Source organism: Chenopodium album, chromosome 17, assembly GCF_948465745.1.
Source record: "Chenopodium album chromosome 17, dcCheAlbu1.1, whole genome shotgun sequence".
NCBI lineage: Eukaryota > Viridiplantae > Streptophyta > Magnoliopsida > Caryophyllales > Amaranthaceae > Chenopodium > Chenopodium album.
In genome coordinates, this window is record NC_137850.1 from 49326837 (window position 1) to 49351964 (window position 25128).

Here is a 25128-nt window from a genome sequence, read left to right on the forward strand (position 1 = left end):
AACAAAATGTACATAGTAATTGAGTATGATAGTAACGGGTTTTAATTTTCCCTAGCAAGCCATTGGCGGGTGTTGTGATTACAACTAGGGTGTACTAGTGATTGATTAATTCGAGTAGCGAAAGATAGGCATGACAAAAAACTTCATCATGCCAAGGTTGCAGTGAACCCATTGTGTTCTCCACAAGCAAAGTAATGAGGCTGCCACTTGGTGAGCTTGAACTCGAACCCCTTGCCGCCTCCTTGGGTGGTAGCAGCTACTCGCTTGGCTTGGCTTAAGTCGCACGTACTTTAAGTAGCTCCAGAAGTCAGGAAGCAAGTACATGCTGTATCCTGGTGTCCCATTTAATGGTGCACTATATTTGAATACTGCAGCAACTAACATTTAGACTATTAGTAGTGTATATTTGTATAAGCAAAAGACAGCATGCTTAAAACGATAGCTCTTTATCATGAGGCCAAAGTACATAATACATGTATTAATAAGTAGAGTATGAAAGCAGGAAATGTATGTTACACGTACCTAGCTAGGACATCATTGAGATAATACGGCCCATTTTTGAGAGCCCAATCAGAGTAATTGAAGCCAAAATTCCAATTTGTTAGAGCCTCCTACAATGATCCTGTTAGGTCCCACTAGTGCGATTTCTGCGAGACAAGGGACAACCACTGCGGCTAAAATTGTAACCAGCTGGAGCAGGCCACCCACCCTGTCCCTGAGGAGAACCCGCACCTTCACCGTGACTCCTACCCCAAACCCTGCCCCAACGTTGTGTCATAGTTGGCTGTGGCTCCTTGTTACTCATCCATGTTTCCAACAAAGAAACACCCAGCAGTACTGTAAAGGCTAGGATACAAGCTGATGACCTGATGGTAGCCATGTAACATATACTACCACCACTATTATAAGACAGATGTTGAATGAATGGATGGTGCAATGATCATTCCATTGCCTGCAAGAGGGTTTATATAGGGCGACGGACAGAAGCAAAAGATCGAATGCTATGTTTCTCAAAAAGGCGCAGAAATTTGTTTGTCAACAGAAGGCAGCTCTTCACACTTTGCAAATGGAAAAGTGTTGCATATTTCCAGAATTGATCAAACCAAAAAAAGAGATATATTACCAGTATATAGTTTAGTGTATTGGTAAAAACAGGGAATCAAGGTAATGAAAAGTTTGCTGCTTAGTTCTCAGCAGTAAACAGTAATTTCCCACTCATTCAGGAGGAAACTTGAGCTTCGTTTTACAAATGAAACCAAGACAAGTTTAAGAAGACTGAATATAACTTCATCTTGTGCGCACTTGCCAAATTTGATGACAAATTAAGTTGTAATGCATTTTGGACCGAGTCTAACTGGTGTACCCTAACGACACCTGATATTACATGAGCCGAGTTTAACCCAAACTTAATTGAGCCAACCTAACTTGGTTTGAAAATAAATGGCTAATATTGACTGATTTTGTTATCATAAGCCAATCATCAAATACAAACTCGAATATGACCCAACTCGAAGCAAACGATGCATAATCTAGAACAAATTGGCTTGAACCAGCATATGATGGATTTTCCCCTGCTGGGCCGGGGTATTTGACCAAAACATGCAAAATTTGGCTTAGTAACAATGCACTCCTACTATACTAACCCATATCTAGTATATATATACAGGAGCTAAAGCCTAACAAACATAAAAGCATACTTTTAAAAAGGTCTAAACAGAATTTCAGTAAATGAAATATCAATGTGGGCAACAGTGGCTTGACAAAGAGCTGAAATTGCATGTATTACTTGTTTAATTTGCTTGTAAACCATATTTAGTAACCATGGTACAAATTAGATACAACTTGCTGCAACCAGTTCAACATAATCCAATAATCAATACAACATACTAAATAAAAATTCGAAAAAACATAAATAAAATTACAACAAATCAACTAAAATGATACAAGAGACTGAAACCATTCTAAAATGAACAGAACTAAAATTACAACAAATCAACTTAGAGCTGTAATCGGCATATTTTAGAACAAAGACATGCTTACAAGTTACAAGAAAATTTACCTGCCATTTCATTCCTCTAGTTCTTCATGTTCAGCAGCCTCTGCCATTTCTTCATCGCTTGCTACATCATCACCCTCCAAAATAAATCTTTCGAGTTCATCCATTTCCTCATAATCATGGATGTAAAATCCATCCGCATGATCCCATTGACCAGTTCCTAACTCCTCACCACGACCAGCAACATGCAAGTAAGGTCTACTCCTAGCTAATGCATCCACCATGTCCCTATTCACACTTCCAGTCACCCCCAACCATTTTAATCTCGGAAAGTATGGCTTCTTCAGCCAGCGGAATGAGAGTGCAGATATACGCCCACAGTTATAGAGATCCAGCAAACGTAGGCAGTTGCCATGCCATCTTTCATCATCAACCTGCATTGAGGCCAATGCCATGACCGAAGTGTCACCAATGAGAGGACATTGTCTCATACGGAGTTCACAAATTGAAACTCGGCTTTTAGCCAAGAGTAGAACTCCATTGTCACTCAGATTAGGCAGATTTGACAAGTCCAGTTCTTGCAACACGGGCTTTGAAGTGCTACTGAATAGGGCTGTGATGCATTTATCTGTAAGTCTCTTGCAGCCTCTAACAGAAAGAGAAACTAGTGAGCTAGCTGCCATTTCCTTCAGATGTGAGATTCCAACATCACTTATATCAGATCCATCAAGAAGTAATGACTTTAATTTAGGAAGACGGCTGATTGCTACCAGAGTTTCATCCCCAAGGCTTCTGCAATCTCTCAGGTCAAGCACAGTCAGATCCAAATTTGATGCCACATGTGTAATTGCAAGATTGGTCAGCAGATTACACCATCTCAAGCCAACATGTGTTAACGAAAGAGGGGTAGCTGAGATGTCCAAAAAAACCAGATCGGTGAGTTGGGTCCCATGCGATATTTTTATCTTGTAAAGATTAGTGCATGAATGTAAAATAGCTCTGAAACCTGTATCTGTAACACGGCAAAAGCCACCGAGAGATATACTTTCCATACTTGCACAACTGTCAGCCATTAAGAGGATACCTAGATCATTGACTCGACGAAAATAAGTTACGAGGAACTCTTGGCTACGTACCAATGAAAGATGTTTCAACTTTCCATGTCGGTTTATCTGCTGGAGACCGTTGTTGGTGAGGTCAAAAGTCACTCTTGGTTCAATGATAGGTGCATCTCGAAGATCCAAATGAGTCAATGAAGTGAGATTCTGGGATATTGTGTTGATCATAGTATCAGTAATATAATCTACAGAAAGGCACAACTTCTGAAGATTCGGTAGCACAGGTGGCTGCTCTTGTTGCAGAAACTGACTAGGCCCAGGAGTTGGGCTGAGCAATTCTGTCACCATGACTGACGAGATATAACCGATTTCTAGAGAAGTTAGTTTATCAGAAGCCAAAGTCCATGCCCGGGCAAAATTATGCCGAAGAAATGTTGAGACATCAAACATCAGATTGAGAGTCTGCAAAATGGAGAGCACAAATCAGATAGGAATAACAAAATTGATTGTCCATTATGAATGTTTAAGCACTGTTCAATATTGACAATGACATGTATAATCCAGTCCATTACAAATTCTACTATTCTTCTTCCAATTTTCAGACAAAGGATCTCCAGAATATTTATATCTCACCAATTAATGGAAACTTCATCCCAATATGGGCCAAGTCATTACAACTTGTATAGTCCAAAAACAAGAATAAGAGCCTTCATTATTTCTATTGCTACATAAGTCAATGATCATTATCTGTGGATAAAGTTTGGTCAAATATACATGGTATTTGACAGATTAGAATGGGAACCAGTACATATCCTTTTCTTCAAGAACACCTTACACGAACCAAACTTCACCCTGAACACTTTCATAAGTAGAACAAAAAAGAATGGAAGGCGTACATAATAGCTTCTACAAAAACCATATTGCTCTCCAAAAGGAACAAACAGTTCAATATTCAAAAGGATAAAGCTTGAAAATTTTGGCTGTCAAAGCTGATACTAAGCAGACTGCACCTGCTTTCACTCTATCTCAGTTTGCCCATCTCAACCAATAAACAAGAAGTGAGTTGATCAAGGTCCAGATGTAAATCCACACACCAACTAGGCAAAATGACACAGGCAATTAACAAGTCACCAACTAGAATTCAAAAGTATTATGCTCATTCTACCTAACCTTCATCATACACATAAGTCATAGTGGTAATCCAATCTGACAAACTATAGAGTTATAGACCCCCAAGCCCAATCATCCAAAACCCATGCATCTCTACACAAGTAAACTTACTGCTCCATAATATATTATCTCCATCCCTATCAAGTAAGCGGGTGGGTGCAAAGTCCAACTTTACAGAATAGGATAGAGGATAAAGTAACCAAAACAGTATAGCTTCAACCACCGAACTCCAACAAATTAAGTCAACACAGGTTGGAAAGATGTATATTAGATACAATATTCTTCCTTTGTAGTCTAGTAACACTAGGAGGCACGGAATCACAGTAATGAGGAATAAAAAGAAGAAAGGACGGAGGAAGACGTCATTTATACCAACACAAAAGAAGAAGTTCAGGTCGAAAACCTCACAATACTTGAAGAACCAAAACCACCCAGCATGTATCCCACCATTAACATGGTACTAATACACTAGGGTAGGATGGTCAATAAGTAGTTGCATAGAATTACACCAATAAGATTATCACAACCAGAAAAGGAGTGTCTCTTCGTACAAGTCAGCCAAAATGTGTGAAACAGAGAAAAACTATGATCTGTGCATAACTCTTTTAGAACATTTAAGTTTTCACCAGAACTTATTTTGTTTTGTCATTTAGAAAAATAAAGAGCAGCAAATACTTCTATGATGAAGAGCATCATAAAATTGAACTAAACATTCCCTGTGATAATATTAATGATCTCCCGGTAAGCAATCTTATTAGGTCATTAGAAATTTACTTTAGCTGTTGGATCTTACTTCCAGTTCATTGCAACCTCTGAGTAACTCCTCCAGATCAGAAATATGGATTGCACGACCTCTTTTGTCGCCCACACACCCAAGGTAGAGAGACCTGAAGGGGAAAAGGCAAGATAGAAGAGATGACAACATCACCGAATACAGCAATCAAACAGAGAGTATACTACCACATTCAACAACAGAACATAAACAAAAACACATCACAATGATACAAGTACACACAAAATCCCATAACATCTAGTAGCAAGTCAGGCAACAAAAAAAATATCACAAGAGTTGGCATTAAATGAGCACTGATTGCTCATGATACAGTAATAAAATAGAGAACGAAAGAAGAAAGATCGTACCTAATATCATGACATTTAGCACCAATCTCAGAGAGCAATCTACCACTAAAATCCCCACAATTGTGAAGAAAAAGCTCATGTAAAGAGGGCCGGATGAGTTGAGTAATCGCAGAGTCATCAAGCCGGCAACAGTCAACTTTCAGGCTGGTGAGATAAGGGTTTGGGGGCAATAAGGGAGCCAACAGATCCATTGATGGTGCAACATCCTGAAACCCAATAGTTCTGTTAAAAATCAACAAACAAAATCCATCCAAATAAACAATAACCTTATGAACACATATTCAACAGTTTCCTCCACTATCTTGCTTGCTTTCTTAAATAATATTTCACCAAAAATGAATCAACAAATCCCATATAATTAGGCTCCTCTTTATGCTTATAAAATATAGTATCACTGTTAAACTCATATAGTTGGTATCCAAGACCCGGGATCGAATCAAGTTGATTATAAGCTAAAAATACATGTAAAAAATGACATTAATGGCACAGATTTCTCACAAGAAGCTTACTTTTAGTTCATCAGAAACATGAAATTAGACAACTTTCAATAAAATACAGCCAAAATGCAGATTAATTAGCCCTAAAACAAAGCAAATCTCATCAAATCTAACCAAGAACAAAACTTTTTCTAATATTTAGCACAGAATTGAATCAAATTCCACAAATTAACAGAAATTAATCATAATAATAATAAAACAAAAGCATTAAGAAGGAGAGAGATTACAAGGAGGTGAACAGTAGGAAGGAAAGTCATAATATGAGAAGCGCAGGAATTGAAAGTGCGACAGGTAGAAGCGACGGAACAGATTGACGCCATGTCTAACTTGGAAATAATCGTCGCAAGCAAAGCTGACGGAAGTTGATCCAACCCCATTCTCTCTCCTCCTTCTTCCCCTTCTCCTTCTTCCTTATTCCCCATTTCTCTCTCTGTTTCTGCTTCTTAATTTTTTGGGGGAGATCTAAAATTGGTGGAAATTGAAGATTTTTATTGCAATTTCAAGACAAGAATCATTTCATTAATGGGGAATTGTTAATTTGCAAATTGCAGGGAGAAGGAAACAAGAAATTAAAAAGATTTTTTTGTTTTGTTTTGTTTGTGTTTTATTTTTAGTTTTTACATATAAAAAATTAAAGATGAAAATGTAACATTAATTATCATGTAATTTTATCATACTAATTTGCTCATAATTTTATCATGTACTTTGTATTTTGCTTATTGTTTTTTTGGTGAAAGAGAGGGGCAAAACCCCTAATATATTTCGCTTATTCTGAGTGTTAAAGGCTTCATATAGCATTATCTTTATTTTAAAATTATTATTCCGTGATAATAAAGAGTATTATAAATATCATACTAGTATACGCAATCTTAAAAAAAAATTGTTATTATTTGCTTAGTTTAGTTGGTTAAAGTTTTAAGAGATGATTGTTTAAGATTTGAGATCAAATCCGATTTATTAATATTAGTGATACTTTTATTTATTTTTTTGGATTGAATGAAGGACAATACAAAGTACAAAGGGAGAAGGTAGGGTCTGTTCACTTCAGCTTAATTTCAATTCAGTTCAGTTCAGTTCAGCTCCAATTAGTTCAGTTCAGTTCAACTCTTAATTTCCTTCTCTCATAAAATATTTATTTCAGCTCAGTTCAGTTCAGTTCAGCTCCAATTAGTTCAGTGCAGTTCAGTTCAACTCCAATCAGTTCAATTCAACTCAATTCAGTAAATGTGAATAGACCTGTAATATGTTCACTTTCATTTTGATGTACTTCACATGGGTTAAATTTTCCGTAATTAAGCCGATGTATGTATGAAGATGGTTAATTGCAGCAAAATTTGTGTTATTGGATCAAGATACAGTCCACGTGCATTTTATAAAGAAACTTCCCTCAACTTCATTAGTTTGTTTTGTCGGTTGATTACTTGATTAACGTTAATCTTATTAACTAATCTCACAAATCCTACTTCTCATTTAATTACGCAAACCTCTTTCTTTAGTGATAATGAGGATTCGATCCTTTTACAAGTAATGTGATTTTTTTTTATTTTTTATTTTACAAGTAATGTGATCAAGTGATATGAGTATGTATCCCTTCAATAACAAACAAATACTATTAGATGAACAAATCAAAAGACCTTACAACCTTACTCCGTATTACTTACTTTAAGTGATATGATCACATAATTAGTTTTTTTTTTTTTTGTTTTTGAAATTTTAATTCAGTTCGTATTTGTGCAGTTTTAAATGTGCATTTTAACCATTAATATCTTCAACTATATATAAGTGAAAATTATAAAAACAAAGTTAACATTATGCTAAGGTGAATATGAAGGATCTCCATGCTAATATATTTCTTTTGTACGTTTAAATCAATTTAATGTATTACGTAGTTAAAGTTAGTTTATTGTAACTATATAAATAATAAATATAATTGAGTCAAACTTTAAAAATGAAGGTAATATAATTACTTGTATTTAAACTTATTTTTTCCGTAAATGCATCAATAGGTGAACATCATCACACTATTGTTATTATTATTAATCTCAAAATGATACTGCTAAAAAAAACATGATGAGCTCTATATATTGTAAAAGCAATACTCCGTATGTCATACAATGACAAAGAAGAAGTTTTAGTGTATAAAAATAGTTGATAAACTTTAACAACGGTAATGGTATAGATATCTTGAATTCATTTGGCCTTCATTGCATGTATATATGCATAGTGCACATGAATTTGATGAACATCGATCTGTTGTTAGGCTTGCTTCTCCCAAACACAATAGTCTTTACCAATAGCAACAACCTTGAAGTTGGAGGGAATAAGTTTGCCAACATCAAACCTTGGTCCGACCTTAACAATAACCTTTCCATCGATCATTGCTACATATGCATCTGCATCCGCGTCCATTATATTCACGCTACTTGATTCAGTTAGACCGTTCCTTTGCCTGATTGAGGTCAATTTAAGGATTTCTTCCTTCAGTCCCCATTCAAAATAATGATCATAAAACTGCAAAACAAATATCAGAAAAAACACATTAGTTTAGGTATAGATTAGATGATTAAACAGTCTAAATGGAGTATTTTTTAAGTTCAAGTGCTTACTATGGATGGAGTTCCTGGATGAGTTAATATGTAAGCATATCCTAGCATGACCTTGTCTGAAGGAAAGGGCCATAACTCCTGCGTGGATCCGGTGTCGTGATTATCAATGAAAGTGATAGCATTTTTCGGCATAATTCCTATCATACCACTAGGCCTACCCTTAGAGTCTTTCATTCTCCACCATTCTCCTTCAGCAGCAGCTTGGAGAACACCTTTGGTAGTAAAATCAAACACATTAACAACACCACCTCCTGAATTAACCCACCCTACAAGTTCATTTCTCGGCCCGTCTTGGTTAAAGTCTGGCTTACCATCTGGATCATAAGTGATTGAATCCCAAAGTTCTCCTACAGCAAAATCTGGCTTAGTCTTATCCATGTAAATTTTGGTTATGCTAGGAGCATATCCTTTAACAAAATCAAACCTCCAACCATCAAATCCGACCTCGGACTTAAGCCAATTCATCCAATCCACCAACTCCTTTTGCACTCTTGGATTAAGATGGTCAATATCAGGGGCAGCATCATAACCAGCTCCGGTGTCTAAATTCCCGCTACCATCGGAATATTTAGTGTCATCCCTGCAAATAGCCCAAGGACCCCAATCGAGGCGATCATCAGGCGTTCCACCTTCGAAAATGCAGTATATTCCTCTGCCATCTTTCTTATCAGCACATCTATGATTTATCACTATATCAGCTAGACACTTGATTCCTTTTTGGTGGAAGGCATTAACCAAGTTCTTCAATTCGGCTTTGGTTCCGTACTTAGATGCATCAAGATCATATAATCTCCCAGGCAAATATCCTATAAATCAACAAGAAATTTACATTCAAAAACATTGACACTACCCAAACAGCTTTAAAAGTACATATGTTCAACTTGTTTAGGACTTTGTACATTAGTTGCATATAATTTCTGTATGAACAATACAATGATTATATACCTTGAGGCGAAACGGAATGAGTTGGGGGCGGAAGCCAGACATGGGTAACCCCTGCTTTAGCTATATCATCAATAGAGTTTTGAAGGAAGTTATAAAATCCTCCTTTCTTATTGGATTCCCAATTAAACCCCTAATCACATCAATCAATAACAAAAGTTAGCCAATGAAATAAACCACAAAGAAATGATCAAAATCATGTCAAGAAAAATTAACCAAAGAAGGGAAAATGGCATTGTTAACCCTCAAGAAATTATAATTCATATACCTTCTAAATGTTTGTTTCATGCTTTTTCTACTAAAATTTTCCTGTACCACCCCAAATGCATTCCTTTTTTTTTAAAAAAAAAATGTGACATTGTGTGTTTATTGAGTGAAATACTTGAGATTTTCCAATAAACTAGAGATTAACGAGTAATCGTGCATGTAACAATTCAAAAACATATTGCAAGAAGAATGTACCTGAAACAACAAGGCAGAAGCTGCAAGATTAAAGAGAAGAGAAAGTGAAAGAGAAAGGCAGCAAAGAGAGACAAGATTAAAACTCTTCATCTTCACTACAATTTTGAAAGATTCAGAATTAATTTGGAAGAAGATATGGTATAATGAACAACAATAAGAGGTATATATAGAAACAAATGCATGAGAAACAAAGTAGCCAGTTTTACGAGTGAACGTAAATGTAATGTTAGCCGCATTTCCTGACGTTTTTGCTTGCAGAATGATGTTATATGGATAAAATTTATAATTGGATGGGTCAGTTTGTTATATAGCTACTCCTATCCTTTCATATCTGATTAGTTGAAACAGATCGATTTAGTGTAAAAAGCTCTTCACATTTCAGTTATATACTGTCCTATGCAACCGATTAGTCTATGTTGTCTAATGATAAAGGATGCAACGAGATTGGCTACGTATGTTCATATCTAGTACTCCATTTGCCACATAAATAAATTGCACTTTTGTTTAGTGATAAGAATGCATGGGGGCAACGAGAATTGGTTACGTATGTTCATATCTAGTACTATTTGCCGAAACATGGTATTGATCATTATCTTTAACCATTTGTTTGCAAATTATATATATTCCATGTAAAGTTTATATTTTGAAAATATACATGAAGCAGCAACTTTTTGGTGCAGCAGGCCACACCGTGTGATCTTACCCGAGTTATTTTGTTAGGGGTTACTCGAATTATTCAGTCAGGGGTTATTCGAGTTTTTCAGTCAAGGGTTACTTGAGGGGTTCACTCGGTCAAGGGTTACTTGAGTTACTCGGTTAGGGGTTATTCGGAGTGTTACTCGGTCATGGGTTACTTGAGTTACTCGGTCATGGGTTACTCGAGTTACTCGGTTAATTTGGGGTTATTTAAGGAGTTCGGTTAGGGATTACTCGAGTAATTCAGTCAAGGGTTATTTAAGGAGTTCGATCAAGGTTATACTTGAGGGTTCAGTCAGGGGTTAGTGGGTTACTTAGCTAGTGGTTTACTTGAGGGGTTACTCTGTTAGGGGTTACTTAGTCAGGAATAGCTCAAGTAACTAGTAACCCCTGACCGAGTAACTTGAATAACCCCAACAAGTTGAGTAACCCCTAACCAAGTAATTCGAGTAACCCCGGGCCGAGAAACTCGAGTAAACCCCGGCAAACTAACTCGAGTAACCCCTACTACACGGTACAGCAAGCCGCATACAAAAAATTGTATACATGAAGACTAGTCCACCTAGGTTTTCATAATAAAATATCAATATATTATTATTCAAAGAATCTAATTTTAGCATATAAATTGTGCAAAAGGTCAAAGTGAGAACTTTTTGGAACAAAGAAACTGAGAAAGTACTTAACAAGCTTAATCAAACAAATTGATGCTCCTTAAATAAAAGACACAATTGTTTCCGACAATTTGAATTATGACACAACTACAACTATTGACACATTGTTGTGATCCTACTAGTAGCAATGTAGCACACACTTTCGGTTTAATACCACGGTATGATCACACATGAGTAATGATAAGTTTGATCTAAGAGGATTGAGACCCACTTACCGCTCAAAGCCACCTTTCATAGTACATAGTTGTAGACTTGGATTCAAAACTAAATAATTTTTTCACAACCCAAACTCTAGTATTTGGCCACAAAAGGCAGAAATTCCCAAGCACCCAAATTAGTAGTAAAAAATGCAATTATCACATGTTTATTTTTACGAAATTAATTATCACATTTATAGTATAATTTACAGCAACAAAGTAACAAACAAATTCAGATGGAAGTTAAACCTAGGAGACAGTAAGTGAGAGCTCGATTTATGTATTTATTTTCACTTCATCTTTTACCGTAATCTTACTATCTTTGTGATATTCACGACACATACATAGTAGCATCTTGATTCAATAGTGCAAATTATCAGGGCTGATCTGCGGGGAACCTTTTGATTCGACCATATTGTCCACATCTGAGACAGGGCATCATTCTCAAATTCAGAACCGCCCTCTCTTAAGGTTAACATTAGAGCAGAACTTTCAAAAGAACAATACGGTCTTCAAAACAGCCCAAATATGCTACTCACAGACAATTCCTGCGGGATCAAGTTTTCTTACACAGCAAAAATTACAAAATCCTCAGCTTGAGAAGGAGCTATATAAATATACTCCATATCCAACTACACATACATATCCGCATTTACTTGCAAGAGGTGTCATCTAGCAACACTACAAACATTCACTCGTGTAGTAAAATTTCTTCCATTTGCGACCTCCACTTGCAAAAATATACACTTGCATACCTCCTAATTTACATAATAGATGGAAAAGTAAAGCCATTTTCGGAATTAATAGGCCTACTTAAGGTTGAGCAGAAGCAAAACATACCTAATCTTATCTCACCCACCGACACTAAACCCTCTGTCTGCAGCATAGTCCACAAAGCTGTAAAGCGGAATAACCTTTTCTCCGTAATTTTCAAAACCATCCAACTCTTTCTTTGCTTCAGATCGCAAATCCTCAGCTACTTCTTTAGCCTTGTCCAACCCATACACACTCACATAGCTTTTCCCCCTACGTTTCGTCCCCCCTTCACTGTTTTCAGTTTTTGCTCTCTCTTTTAAAATATCATCCACCACTTGATACAGAACGCCAACAGCTTTACCATATCTTCTCAGCCGTTGGATCTCATCATCATTGGCACCAGCCAAGATGCCTCCACACACAGCTGAACACTCAGCAAGCTCCCCAAACTTTTTTGCTTGGATGAAGTCCACACCATTTGGCCCACCTTCAAGATCCAAAAATTGGCCTGCAACCATACCTGTGGATCCCACAGTTCGGGCTATCTCGGCAATGACCTGTAGAACTCGTGTCTCGGGGACTAGTTCACGCGGGGTATGTGAGACAATGTGGCTGAAGCCAAGAGGGAAAAGTGCATCTCCTGCAAGAATTGCCATGTCTTCTCCATAGACAACATGGTTAGCTGCATGACCTCGTCTTACTTGGTCATTGTCCATGCATGGTAGGTCATCATGGATTAGTGAAGCAGCATGAACCTGTTTGCACATAAATGCTGTTTAGCAAAACAGAGTACAAAAAAAGACCTAACAAAATCTAAAGGAAATAGATTAATAAAATGCTGATTCCAAGTGAATGTTTATAATTTTGATACAAATACACTAGAGGGTGGTTACTTGTAGTAATTGATTAGTCTCAATAGCATTCTACTTAATAACTTTACTAAGAAAAATTAGATTGAATCTATAAGATAAATCTCTAAAAGAGAATGGGAATCAATAGAGCCACTTAGAGGACATACTACACTAATCCTCCTCATATTCACTTTCGCTTTAAAGAGGGCTTTTTTGTTTTCCGTTGCACAAAATTCAGCTGGTCGCTTAGAATACAGAGAATACTATAAAGATGCCTGCGTCAATCAAGATCATGGGAGAAAGCTCGATATAGAATTTCCCACCAAAAGTCAACCACCTGGTGGGTTTGCTTGATGGTTATTATCTAGCTTTGTCTGATGCCTAATCTAGTAATTTGGATTGGGTGCACCACTTGGCCCCCTCATTTCCCCCCCACTTCACAGGATATCACTATGACACTAGGTTACCAAAATGAAAGTTTAGTACCAAAATCACTCAACCACAAAATAGAACAAGAAATAAACAAAAACAACAAAGAAAGAAATAGCATTTCACTGCTTATGTACATTCTTCCATGAACATAAATGTCCAACGGTTTCTGCTTCTCATTAATCACTCACAAACCAACCTCAGATATCACAACAACAACAACAACAAATCAATTCAGAAGTCCAAACCCTAAGTTACAGTTCTTGACTTCTTTGCCATATTCTCAAATACATTGAGCCCATGGTTTTATGCCATTTCTACTGATCCTACGTTCCTATTTCATAGAAGTAGACGATACATCTTATCAAGAAAGTTACAAGATAAATTGACATTAAGATACCATTTGGTTTGACAGAAAACATTTTCAATGTAAAATGATTTCAAGGGAAAACATAACTACAGATTAGATTTTCATGATTTGGTTAATTACAAGAACATTTTATAGAAAAGGAAAATGTAAGGAAATTAAAAGGGAGGACATGGTTTGGGAGAAAATCATGGCTAACTTGCCTTACAAATGGAAAAATGGTTTTCATTTATGGGAAAGGTAAGTTCTACTTTTAGGATAACTATTTTTCATCCCATTAATAACCAGATGAAGGAAAATACGAAATCATATTTTTGGAACCTAAACACTCTCTATGAGTAAAATTGATACAAAATATACTCATATAAACGAATCAGTGAATGCAATTCGTAGTTCTTATTGTAACTTGTTACTGACTTGGTGTTCTGAAATCCTCTTTGTTCATACTAGCAAATTCCTACTAAATGAACAATCAATTCAACCAAAACCAAAATGAGCCCCTATCTTCTTATACTCTTCAAAAGTATTTGATTAGGTGGAAAACGTTTTCAAGGAAAGTGATATTCTCTTTGTCCTTTGTTAGGTTGCTAAAGAAAAGAAAAACAACTTTTCCAAATTCCAAGTGTGGAAAAAAATATCCTTTGTAGGAGAAGGAACTAGGAAGGCACATTATCTTTTAGCAAGAACAAGGAGATAAATTTCCTCCACCCCCTATCTCCCAATTTCTCTCCTTCTTTCCACTTTCATTTTCCTATTCTCTATAAATTCTCTAGTAACAAATATAGGAAGATTAATTTAAAACTATGTATTCCACTAAGAAATGTTCTCCATGGAAAATGTTTTCCATCAAATCAACAGTCTTAGTTTGCACACCATTTTGAGAGGATCAATGTAAACCATATACGAAGTATGAAGTATATGACCACGTCTTGCAACAAATCAACTATGCTCCTCAACAATTCCCTGGAAAGGCTACAAATAGAGCAGTCTTACGCAACGTTCCAAACATTCACCCACACAGCCACACCTATAACAAACCCTCATTTCAAATGGATTTCAACTAGAATAACCAATAAAGTCATGCAGTAGTACCCAAAACCTCGAACCGATTCTACTCCCCCCCATCCACAAAATCACACAGATACAGTTTTAGAATGCAACAAAAATTTAGCTAAAATGAAAGAAAGAGCAATCCTATATAATATATTTGATCATTCTCATACTCTCCCAAAACCACATTCCAAATATAAGGGCACTATTAAAAAAAACTGACAAATTTCCGAAAATCCCAAATTAGTGTTTCACATATGTAATACATGACATAATTCATCCCCAAACAGTGAAAATGAGATTAAATCCGGCAATTTTGAAGACAATCATTAATCCATAATTTCCCAAAACATAAATAAAAATCAAAATTAAAGAGAAATGATGGGTTACCATTTCAAGGGCACAAGCAGTTGGGAAGGCAGCAGAGCGGTGACCGCCGAAAAGCTCACAGGCAGTGATGCACATGACAGGTGGGGCCCTCTTGGCGACTTTATCGAGGGCGGTGTATCGCATAGCCTCATAAATTCTTTCAGGGTAAGATACTGGGATTGATTCATCTAGCTTCTGATTGATCTCTTCAATCAGAGCCGTCCAATATGTGCGAAGGTCGAATTGAACGGTGGATGATGCGGTGGTTGGCATGGCGGACGATGTGGGAGAGGAGCACCTGATTTGTACCCTGAGAAGGCGGTGAGGTGGAGGTGAGTGGCGGAGTTTTGGGAGGTGAGGGGTGTGAAACGACGACGTTAGGGAGAATAAAGCCATTTTGTGGGAGGATAAAAAGGGGATTTAATTTTTTTATCCGGAAGTTTTGTTGCAAGCTTGCAAGTGTTAGAGAAGGGTGAGGAAAAAGTTGTGAACTTTTGAAAGGAAGAGTGGATGAATGGAATTCATGTGATAAGAGGGTCCCCTAATACAAAATTAAACAACCTAACTTTCTCTTACTTAAACATTGAATCCAAACCTGGCGTTGGTTCGTAAAGTGAAATGGGGTTGGAATCAGGAATGAGCTTAAGGTACTATCGGGTTGAAACTTGATACTCAATGTCATGTGTTTGGTTTAATTTTGGAATGGAATATCTCATTATTATCTCCTTTTATTTGATACCTAAGGAGATGGAATGAGTCAAACCCACCTCCCCCCAAGGTTTCTAAACCCTATACCTCATGGGTTTGAGGTATGGGTTAAAATTCATACTTTTGACTTGCTTGCAATTTTTAAAATTTTCTAGCTACTAGTTTAACCATTGGAGTTAAAAATTACAATTAGCTTGAGAAAAAAGTTTTCAAAATTTTGGAGATTAACATATTAAAATAATTAAATTTATAAAGCTAATTGAGAAATCAAGCTTATTTAATTAATAAGCTAGTAGCTAACCATTGGAGTACAAAATAGCTACAAAGAGAATTAGCTAAAAATCATATGTGGCATGACAAGCTAATTTAACAATTAGCTTATCATCGAAGATGTTCTAAGAGTGTTGCTATATTGAGTAATATCTTGGCTTTAACTTTGTTTTTATAAAATTCAGTATTTCATTGTATGAATGCTAATGATTAGCTGTGAGAATCGGTGCTTGATTTGGTTTTTGATAGCTTGATATGAGATTAAAGATGTGAAATGGGTGTATAATGACTTTAATAGTTAAGTGTCATATGTTATGCTAACATCCAAGTCGAACAAGGTTTAATCAAGAATCCAAATAAATCAAGTAAAGCAATCAATAGAATTGTATACGATATAATTGTTTTTACATAATTTTCCATCAATACCCATGATTGTTTTTGATACAATGGTCATATTAAGATATATGCTGTGTTTTTACCTTCCATTATAATACTATTAATACTCCGTAATATTATAGTATGGATTTAACCACTCGCATCTTTCATAATTTTATTTGTGTGTTATATATAGCTTTTACAAGTTATAATGTAAAATGTTTATAAGTTGCAAATTTATAGTGTGTAACTAATTATAAAATGTCCTTGTTATAAATACTCAATTATATAATCAAATCTTATACGTAAATTCTGAAATTTCAAGTTAAAGAAAAAGAAATCCTCAAAACAAGATAGGAGTTCAGAGTGTATCCCACATCGAAAATCTATAGAACATAAGAGAGAGAAACTAGTATAAGAAGCGATTGGGTGGCTCTGGATTACATACTTACCTGGACGGGGTTAATGGGCGATCAAGAAGGCTCATGGCCTAGGGTGATGGCTTCCATTGCACTTAGGAAGAGCATCAGCCTAAGATCTCCCCAAGTGGGAGAGTCTACGTCATAATTTGTGGTAGTGGGGGCCTGCGTTCGCGCGGCCCCTGGCTAATTTTATAATAAGCGTTTTCTAAAAATGAAAGTACACATGAATTGTTCTTATGGAAAAATGTGGATCATTCTTTGTTGTCCATTCATTAACCTTGATAGGAGACCATAGCAGTGGTTAAAGAAGCCAGCGAGTATATTGGGAGTGGCAGTCGCGGAACCGAGGGCGGCATTGGTATCCCAATGTATCTGTAATGTTGCCGATGTATCTTTAGTACAGTGTTGAGAGTTCAGAGGTTGGTTCCCAGAGTGGTTATTGTCAGTTAGCCAGTACGCTGTACTCCGATAATTATAAAATCAACCAAGGCCGTGCACTTAGTGATTGAAGTCATAACTTGGCTGGGAAGAGATGTTAATTTAGTTAATTGGTTTCAAAGCATATTTCATGTACCACATAATGTGTTATATTATAAAAGAATATAATTTTTTATTTTAAAGATAAATGTCTGATAAAAGTTAAATAAAATAAAACTCTTATGAAATGTAAGTCTACTTTCATAGTCATATTGTGACCAAATTGTCTTTGACTAGAGTCAAGACTCAAGAATCTCTATGTCAAAAAGATTAAAGAGAAGAAAAATGTGAAATTTTACTCAATTCTACCCCCCCCCCCCCCCCCACCCCCCCAGAAGTGAAATACTTCGTAATAATATAGTATCAACATATATCTCCTTGGTAATAATAAAAATACAAAGTACAATCTTCTTCTTTATGTCGAGTGTTTACCATAATTTTTATTTTTTATTTTTCTTTTCATATAGCACTACTTTTAGTTACGAAGTACTCCGTACATAGTATATACTTTATAATTAATTTTAATGCAAAAAGATCTAGAATCAAAATATTACACTTACCTTTTAAGGTGAACAGCTTCAGCTCATGCAAATGCAAAAAATACAAGGGGATAATTTAAACTTCTTCCTTGCCTTAAGTTGGTCCAGTTGAATCCCACACGAAAGAAATAAGTTAGAGGTTCAGCAGTGAAACCATATATAATCAATTTTGCTATTGGAATCTTTGAGTGTAGCCATTGCGTTGCACTACAGCGTTGGCCTGGCACACCCCACCAATTTATATTATAATCCTACTGTATTTTTTATTTCTTATATCATTTGACATGAACGTAGTTAATAATGGTAAATGTCTGTGAAAGGAACTTAGTTATAGATATATTATATGAAGTATCTTATGAACCTAAATGGTTCTAATTAGGGTCTTGTTGGTTTTAGTGCATTTAGCAAATTGTAATTTCAACTTATCTAGCAACTATAGAAGCCTTGTGTTGGCACTCGTATGAAACATACATGATTTCCTTCACTGATATTTTCATGTCATACCCCCGACTAAAAATTTGAAGTTGATAGTTTGATTTGACCATTCGCTTATAGGATGTATCAAATTACCTTAACCATTGTACCATATAAGGAGGATACAAAAAGAGCGGGGTATATTTAAAGGTTTTCAGTTGCCAATAAGGGAGCTGAGGGAGATTCTGGCAAAGCAATCACGGTGCGAGGATGGGATTAGTGGCCTTAGAATCTTTGTTGTGAGTTCTCCAATGTATTTGTGCAGAAGATGGGTTAGTAATAAAAAGCTACCGGAAATTGATATTTTCCCAGTGTTAATCTTCCTCTATTTTTTTTTTTGCTCCTTTGGTGCTTTTCACTTTTACACTGCATTCCTTCTCTCTCTCTCTTTCTTTCCTCCATTGAAGCAGCCTTAGACTTTTCTGAGTTTCCTCTGCCCCATTGAGGGTTATAATGGTGAAAACAATTTGCATTTTGATGTAGTATGTATGATTGATTTTCCCTCAGCAATAGGGAATAGGGAGTAACTTTATATATTTTTTGTCCCACATTAACTTCTTTGAAACACAGTACAGTGTTTATATATCGAAAAGGAACAATACATGTTGTCTCTTCGGAGACATCTGATAAAATTGAAACAATACAGAGAAGAATAGCATGGCCCCTGCGCAAGGATGACACACACAAATCGAAAAATGGTCCAAATTTTTTATATAATATCTATTGTCATTTCAAAGATGCACAGCCAAATCCCATGTAATTTCTAGTCGTGTTCAATATACACTTGAGTTATTCAGATACAAATGGGATAGAAAGTTTAAGAAAGATTGCTCATGCAAACACTTTATTATTTGTAATTTCAAACCAGAGCTAATTTCAGAACAATTTATAATGTCAATTTATGTAACTGCGTGACTGCTTCAGTAATGAACAGTTGTAGAGCACCATTTTATATGAATATTGAAGCTGCAACTTTCTTTTTTATGCGATGTGGGACTAAATTAATTATCGTTATTTTGCAAGTGCGTAGCAGGGCTAGCACCCAAGCAGTTTAAGTTTCAGCTCTGATTCAACATCAGATAAGCAATTTAGATGTTGAATAACCAATACTCCGTATGTAAAGATCTTTATTATTTCGCTACTAAGATCAATATCTGCTAAATCTGATTTTACATCAATCTATATACACATCCTCTACATCGCTAATATTAAAATCAGAAGTTTATACTACGTATGTATTAACAGACGCTGAAATGGACCGAAAACAAAAATGTTCTATTTGTTTCGTTGGCACAGTATTTGAGTAAATTTCAAGGCTCATCGATGGATTAAGAGAGCTGTTTTTGTGAATGGCAGGATTAGAACAGGCCTGCACGAGCAAAGCCCACAGGTACGCAAGAGGTCTGATGACAGAAGCTCTGTTAAGCATGGATGTATCACTACTTTAGTAAATTCTTAAATTTATAGCATTTGCATGAAACTGCAAGTCTCGTGACATTATACACCTTAAGTCATTCAAACAGTATTTCATGTATGATTTATGTGAACGAACTTAATAAAATAGTTGTACTTGAACTGCAGGGCTTTACCCTCGTGAGAGGGAACCCTTCCAGAAATTCTCGACGGCCAAGGTCAAGCCTGGGCCGAAGAGGGGGTTTGGAAATAGTTTTCAACCAGCAATTGACGCGCCTCGGTTATTACCTCACTAGCTGCGTCATTGCCCCAAGCGCAAAGATAGTTTCCAATGTTAGAACGTTTCTGGTTATATCTAAAGCTCATGGGATGTATAGTTTTACCTAGTGTAATGTGGGACAAAATCCACAACATGGTTTAGGTTAAGCTCTTTCATCCAAATTTCAAAAAAGCTTCTATTTGACCAATGTTTTGCATAAGATAATTGACAAAGGTCTGCATAGAAAGATGGTTTTTCTTGTTTTAACCAACTTTTCTTTGGGGACAAAACATGCATGTTCTCACGACCTGATTTTGATTATCTAATAGGGAGATCAATCTCTTGTTATAAGGCCAGCAACACGCGTAAAGGGAAGATTATGACATTCATATACTCCGTATTATGTATAAAATATTTTCATATTGTTTACAATATATGCTTCCTACGTAATTGTAGTGTTGCAAGTTTCCCCCCTCTTCCCCCTAAAAGTCTTTGAAAATTAAGCCAATTTTGTAATGAAACCAAAAGCTTCTGTATATTATTTTATACGATTTTTAATACTACGTAATAAATTAATAATGTGCCCCCATTCATAATCAAGTTCGAATTCGCTTCAGTTGGATATGGATGCCTAAATTTGCAATGATAAGCCACAAAATTCGCTGCAAAATGTAATAAAAATACAAGTAATACAACCAAAATCCAGTTTTTACTCGGCTCTCAAAGCAAAATTTTATCAACTAATGTCAAGAGTGCTGATTATCCACCCTTGATAAGCTTATAGAATCGACCCCTGAAATAGTTTAGTACGAGTATTTTTTTATTTTATTTTTTGACAAATAGTACGAGTAGTTTATATAAATCAAGACATAGAAAATAGGCAAGAGCTGATTAAGGATAGAGCTATAAACTTATAGTTTTAATGCTATAAGAGAAGTTACAAAAATAAAAAGCTCAACTATTTTTTTGGCTAAAAAAGCGTGGACGGCAGGATTCGAACCTGCGCGGGCAAAGCCCACATGATTTCTAGTCATGCCCGATAACCACTCCGGCACGTCCACAATTGTGGAATTTAAATGTGAAGTGTTTATTTAATATAGAAAACATACAAGTTTCCCGAATTATAATTTTACTTTGAAGGGTGAATTAAGTTTGAATCATGACTGCCAATCAAAAAAAAGTTTACAAAGTAGAATCATAATTCAACATTTTGCCTACATTTAATCATTAACTATCAATTAAAAGATATTCAAAGAATAATTCAATTTTGATTTGACAATGACAATTCCAGTTATGAAAAGCCTTTACAAAAATTATCGATTGCACGCCTATAACAGTAACAACATGAGGCAACGCCCGGACTACTCACTAATTTAATCATTAACTTGTGTTTAGCTCAGCCGCTTAAGCAATGCCTCTAGTTGATACTTTGAATATATTATTGTAGTATAAAATTTCATGTATTCATCAATAGGTCATTTTATTTTTATGTACATAATCAATTTAAATATCTTTATTTGATAAAATTGTTTGTCTTCTAGTAATTATCTATTAGAACTTTACAAACAACATTTAATAATTTTGTTTTTTTTTTTTTTTTTAAAAAAAAGCTACCTATTCTAAAATCTAAAATGATTAAATAAGCACGTCTAATAGAGAGCAAAGATGGTAAGTCTTTTTTTTTTTTTTTCTTTATTTATTATTATTTTTTTCTTTTCTTTTTTTTTTTTTTGAAAAAAGATGGTAAGCCTTATTATTAATTTCTAAATGGTTTTTAATTCAAATTTAGCTATAAGATTATTTTTTCCCCATTGACACATATACACTACAAGAAAAGGCCTGTTTCCGACAGAAAACGTCCCTCGCTGAAAGTCGAATTTCCGTCACAAATAAAGTTTACGACGAAATTCCGTCGTGACGTTCCGTCAGAAAACCTTTCGTAGGAAAAAGTGGACTTTCTGAGGAAAATTCCGTTGGAAAGTTATTTTACGACGGAATAGGGTCCGTCGTAAAGTAATTTGACTTTCATGTATGATCCATCTCAATATTACGACGGAAAATTCCGTCGCTGGAAGGAACATCAACGACTGAAAAATCCGTTGCAAATGTAATATGTTACGACGGAATTATATTCCGTCGCTAGTTTACGACGGAAAATTATGTCGCAAACTACCGACGGAATAATATTCCGTCGCAAAGTATTAAATGTGCGACGAATGTTTCCGTCATTGAGTTTCCTCCCAGCGACGAATTTTTCTCCCTTTTTCCGTCGCAAATGTTTTTTCCGATGATTTTTACATTTTTTTTTCCGTCGCAAAAAAATATTCATTCCAAAAAATCCTGGTAATTATTTAAAAAAAAAAAAAACATCATTAATAACCTATATTCCTGCACCTAATACCTGTGAAAATTAAAATCATAATCGAATTACGGAAATATTAATATATATATTTCCACAAAAGCTATGCTACAAAACATATAGTAATTCTACAAAAGCGGGAACATAATCAAACGTTACATAAATTCAAATTAAGTACATGTCCATACTACATAAACCAAAGCTATGCTATACAATTTCCGGGGTACCCTGGCTTGCTCCTCCACTACCCGGGTCATCCCTGGGGTCTCGGCGCTGAGGCTGAAAGGTGGAAATGTGTTGTTGTTTGCGAATCGACTCATGAACTCATTCCACCTCTCCTCGGCTCTCCTCTCCATTTCGGCCATTTCGGCCACTTCAGCTTGAATTCAGGTTTGCATCTCAAGTTCCATTTCACTCCGAATTTCACTCCGGAGTTCACTCCGGATTTTACTACGAAGAGCCTCCACCCTATGCTCCATCTGATCCTGCATCTGAGAAACAACGGACGGTGTGTACTGCTGTGAAGACCTAGAAACTCGACCCATCCGATTGCCATAGTACAGCTCTGCACTTTGGCCAAGTCCCCTCACCCGACCCTTCTTGTTGAGACCACCCACACTCTCCCAATACAACTCGTTAGGACTCTTTTTAATCCCTTGAGTGGTGGCTTCTTCAACATTCTTCTGGTAGTTCTCCTACAGAAATACATTATACAATAATATATAGTTTAAACAAATTACCAACAATATAAGTTACAAGTAAAGCAAATAAACATATAAGTGATTATGAATTGAAATGACATAAAAGAAGCTAATTTCTAAGTTTATGGGGCCATATCATCAAAATAAAGCCATTTAAAGCTAAAATGGCTTCTAACATGCCTATTTTCTTCATTTCTTAACGTATGAACTCATTCTTTCTCAAACCATCTCATAATTACATATTTATAAGTGAATATGACTTGAAATGACATAAAAGAAGCTATTTCTTTGTTTATGGGTCCATATCATCGAAATAAAGCCATTTACAGCCAAAATAATAAGTTTATATACTAAATTATATTAAAGTTGTTACCGCAATGTTCTTGACTTTGGCATTTGCAGGCACCATTCCTTTCCCAGGGACCGCCTTGAAGTGTGTCTTCATGAAAAGATCATGTGCAGTTGGTAACTGGCCATTGTTTTTCGCCGCATTTGAATGTACATGCACCAAAACAAATTAAACTTGTCATTTCAATGTAAACCACAATTGTTATCTTTTTCACTTGCCTAAAAAACAAACTCACCATCCTTTTTGCATGCTGTATAGATGAAATTGAACCCTGGTAATGGGTTGGTTCAACCACATTGTCCATCGATCCGCCTCTTTTGTTCTTCTTGTTTTGTTCGGACCGCTTCTTGTACGTATCATCATTGGCAACAATGCGCATCATCTCCTTGCGGACATCCTCGATCAGCCATTTTGGCTTCTTACCGTTCATCTTGTGTGTGATTGCGTGAAACATGTGTAATACCCGTATTTTTATACGTATTTTCCTAATTAATTAATTAATTATTATTTTCTAAAAAGGGTATTTTAGTAATTTAACTTACTATTTAAATCTTGGAGCCAAAACGATATTTGAATTTTGGCGCCAAAAGTATTTTAAAAACAAATTATTATTTTGGATAAGATTTATTATCCATTTATCCTATTTTAAAAACCGGATTATTTATATATTTTGGATATTTTAATTAAGGCAAAAGCTATATTTTATTATTATTTTAATAAGTCCGAAAATCCCATTTATTTGGCTAATAAATTTCGGATTTTCCTAAGAGAAAATCTGATTTTATTAGTTAAATTATTTGGTGAATATTTGGTATTTTATTATTTAATTATTTATTACGATAAATATTATTTACACAATTATTTTAATTCCTTAAAACTAGCAAAATAATTTCCTAAAGTACTAAATAGGAGGGCCGAAAATATGAGCTTAGGAAAGCTCAAAAATTTCGGCCATCCCATGTAGATTTCGGGAAAAATATTTTTGGTAAATTGTATTTTTAATTATCTCCTTAAAATCTCCTATTTTCCTTAAATCTAATTCTCCATCTTTTTAGTATCCAATCATTATATTTTCTTTCCATCTATTTTTCTTAATTATTCCCCAAGTAATTCCAATTTCCTTAATATTTTTCATGACAATCATACCTTCCATATTCAATAATACACAATCTCTTCAATATCAAAACTTTCCTTAAATCTTTACTCACTTCTCCAACTAATCCCTTAAACCCTACTTACCATAATCTTCCCAAATTCTCTTACCATAATTCTTGCATGAGCTAGCCTATAAATACCCTTCCATACCTCTCACATTCTTCACACCAATTCTCTTCTTTTCTTCTCCTCTTTTTACACAAATCATCCCGTTTATCTTTGAAGCCAATTTTCGAGCACTTCTGGTCAGTTTTTGGGGTATTGCTGTTTCACAGAAGATTGTTCCTCTCGAAAAATCCTTGAGGTTAGGCTTAAGAATCACCCAATTCGGAGTTATATCAAAGGAGTTATAGCCTCTGCAAGTTCTGCC

General features: G+C 35.5%; 3 protein-coding genes and 4 non-coding genes across 7 annotated transcripts; 2 read left to right on the forward strand and 5 right to left on the reverse strand.

Moving 5' to 3' along the window:
• Nucleotides 1–1756: 1756 nt before the first annotated feature.
• LOC145588378 (F-box/LRR-repeat protein 10-like) lies at nucleotides 1757–6451 on the reverse strand. Its single transcript, XM_081645022.1, has 4 exons — nucleotides 6089–6451; nucleotides 5365–5570; nucleotides 5018–5111; nucleotides 1757–3516 (listed from the first exon to the last, which is right to left on the reverse strand). The coding sequence occupies exons 1-4, from the start codon at nucleotides 6281–6283 to the stop codon at nucleotides 2068–2070; spliced, it is 1944 nt and encodes a 647-aa protein (XP_081501148.1). The 5' UTR covers nucleotides 6284–6451; the 3' UTR covers nucleotides 1757–2067.
• Nucleotides 6452–7927: 1476 nt separating this feature from the next.
• Nucleotides 7928–10014, reverse strand: LOC145588379 (alpha-amylase-like). Its single transcript, XM_081645023.1, has 4 exons — nucleotides 9872–10014; nucleotides 9413–9542; nucleotides 8468–9273; nucleotides 7928–8372 (listed from the first exon to the last, which is right to left on the reverse strand). The coding sequence occupies exons 1-4, from the start codon at nucleotides 9959–9961 to the stop codon at nucleotides 8118–8120; spliced, it is 1281 nt and encodes a 426-aa protein (XP_081501149.1). The 5' UTR covers nucleotides 9962–10014; the 3' UTR covers nucleotides 7928–8117.
• Nucleotides 10015–11946: 1932 nt separating this feature from the next.
• Nucleotides 11947–15787, reverse strand: LOC145588380 (heterodimeric geranylgeranyl pyrophosphate synthase small subunit, chloroplastic-like). Its single transcript, XM_081645024.1, has 2 exons — nucleotides 15279–15787; nucleotides 11947–12946 (listed from the first exon to the last, which is right to left on the reverse strand). The coding sequence occupies exons 1-2, from the start codon at nucleotides 15651–15653 to the stop codon at nucleotides 12287–12289; spliced, it is 1035 nt and encodes a 344-aa protein (XP_081501150.1). The 5' UTR covers nucleotides 15654–15787; the 3' UTR covers nucleotides 11947–12286.
• A 1267-nt stretch (nucleotides 15788–17054) lies between these two features.
• On the forward strand, nucleotides 17055–17214 carry LOC145590466 (U1 spliceosomal RNA). Its single transcript, XR_014102060.1, has one exon. It is a non-coding gene; the product is annotated as a U1 spliceosomal RNA (small nuclear RNA).
• Nucleotides 17215–19129: 1915 nt separating this feature from the next.
• LOC145590284 (U6 spliceosomal RNA) lies at nucleotides 19130–19232 on the forward strand. Its single transcript, XR_014101919.1, has one exon. It is a non-coding gene; the product is annotated as a U6 spliceosomal RNA (small nuclear RNA).
• An 871-nt stretch (nucleotides 19233–20103) lies between these two features.
• On the reverse strand, nucleotides 20104–20258 carry LOC145590486 (U4 spliceosomal RNA). Its single transcript, XR_014102078.1, has one exon. It is a non-coding gene; the product is annotated as a U4 spliceosomal RNA (small nuclear RNA).
• Nucleotides 20259–21173: 915 nt separating this feature from the next.
• On the reverse strand, nucleotides 21174–21255 carry TRNAS-AGA (transfer RNA serine (anticodon AGA)). Its single transcript has one exon. It is a non-coding gene; the product is annotated as a tRNA-Ser (tRNA).
• Between the last annotated feature and the right edge of the window lie 3873 nt (nucleotides 21256–25128).

Excerpts from the sequence above, each read along its gene's own strand:
- LOC145588378 (XM_081645022.1), bottom strand. The coding sequence starts at position 6,283 with ATGGGGAATAAGGAAGAAGGAGAAGGGGAAGAAGGAGGAGAGAGAATG. Across the intron at positions 5,112-5,364 it reads GCTAAATGTCATGATATTAG|GTCTCTCTACCTTGGGTGTG; the intron begins GTACGATCTTTC and ends TTTCCCCTTCAG. Across the intron at positions 3,517-5,017 it reads GAGGTTGCAATGAACTGGAA|ACTCTCAATCTGATGTTTGA; the intron begins GTAAGATCCAAC and ends TCCATTTTGCAG.
- LOC145588379 (XM_081645023.1), bottom strand. The coding sequence starts at position 9,961 with ATGAAGAGTTTTAATCTTGTCTCTCTTTGCTGCCTTTCTCTTTCACTT. Across the intron at positions 9,543-9,871 it reads CTTCTGCCTTGTTGTTTCAG|GGGTTTAATTGGGAATCCAA; the intron begins GTACATTCTTCT and ends TGATGTGATTAG. Across the intron at positions 8,373-8,467 it reads ATCCAGGAACTCCATCCATA|TTTTATGATCATTATTTTGA; the intron begins GTAAGCACTTGA and ends TTTGTTTTGCAG.
- LOC145588380 (XM_081645024.1), bottom strand. The coding sequence starts at position 15,653 with ATGGCTTTATTCTCCCTAACGTCGTCGTTTCACACCCCTCACCTCCCA. Across the intron at positions 12,947-15,278 it reads CTGCTTGTGCCCTTGAAATG|GTTCATGCTGCTTCACTAAT; the intron begins GTAACCCATCAT and ends ATGTGCAAACAG.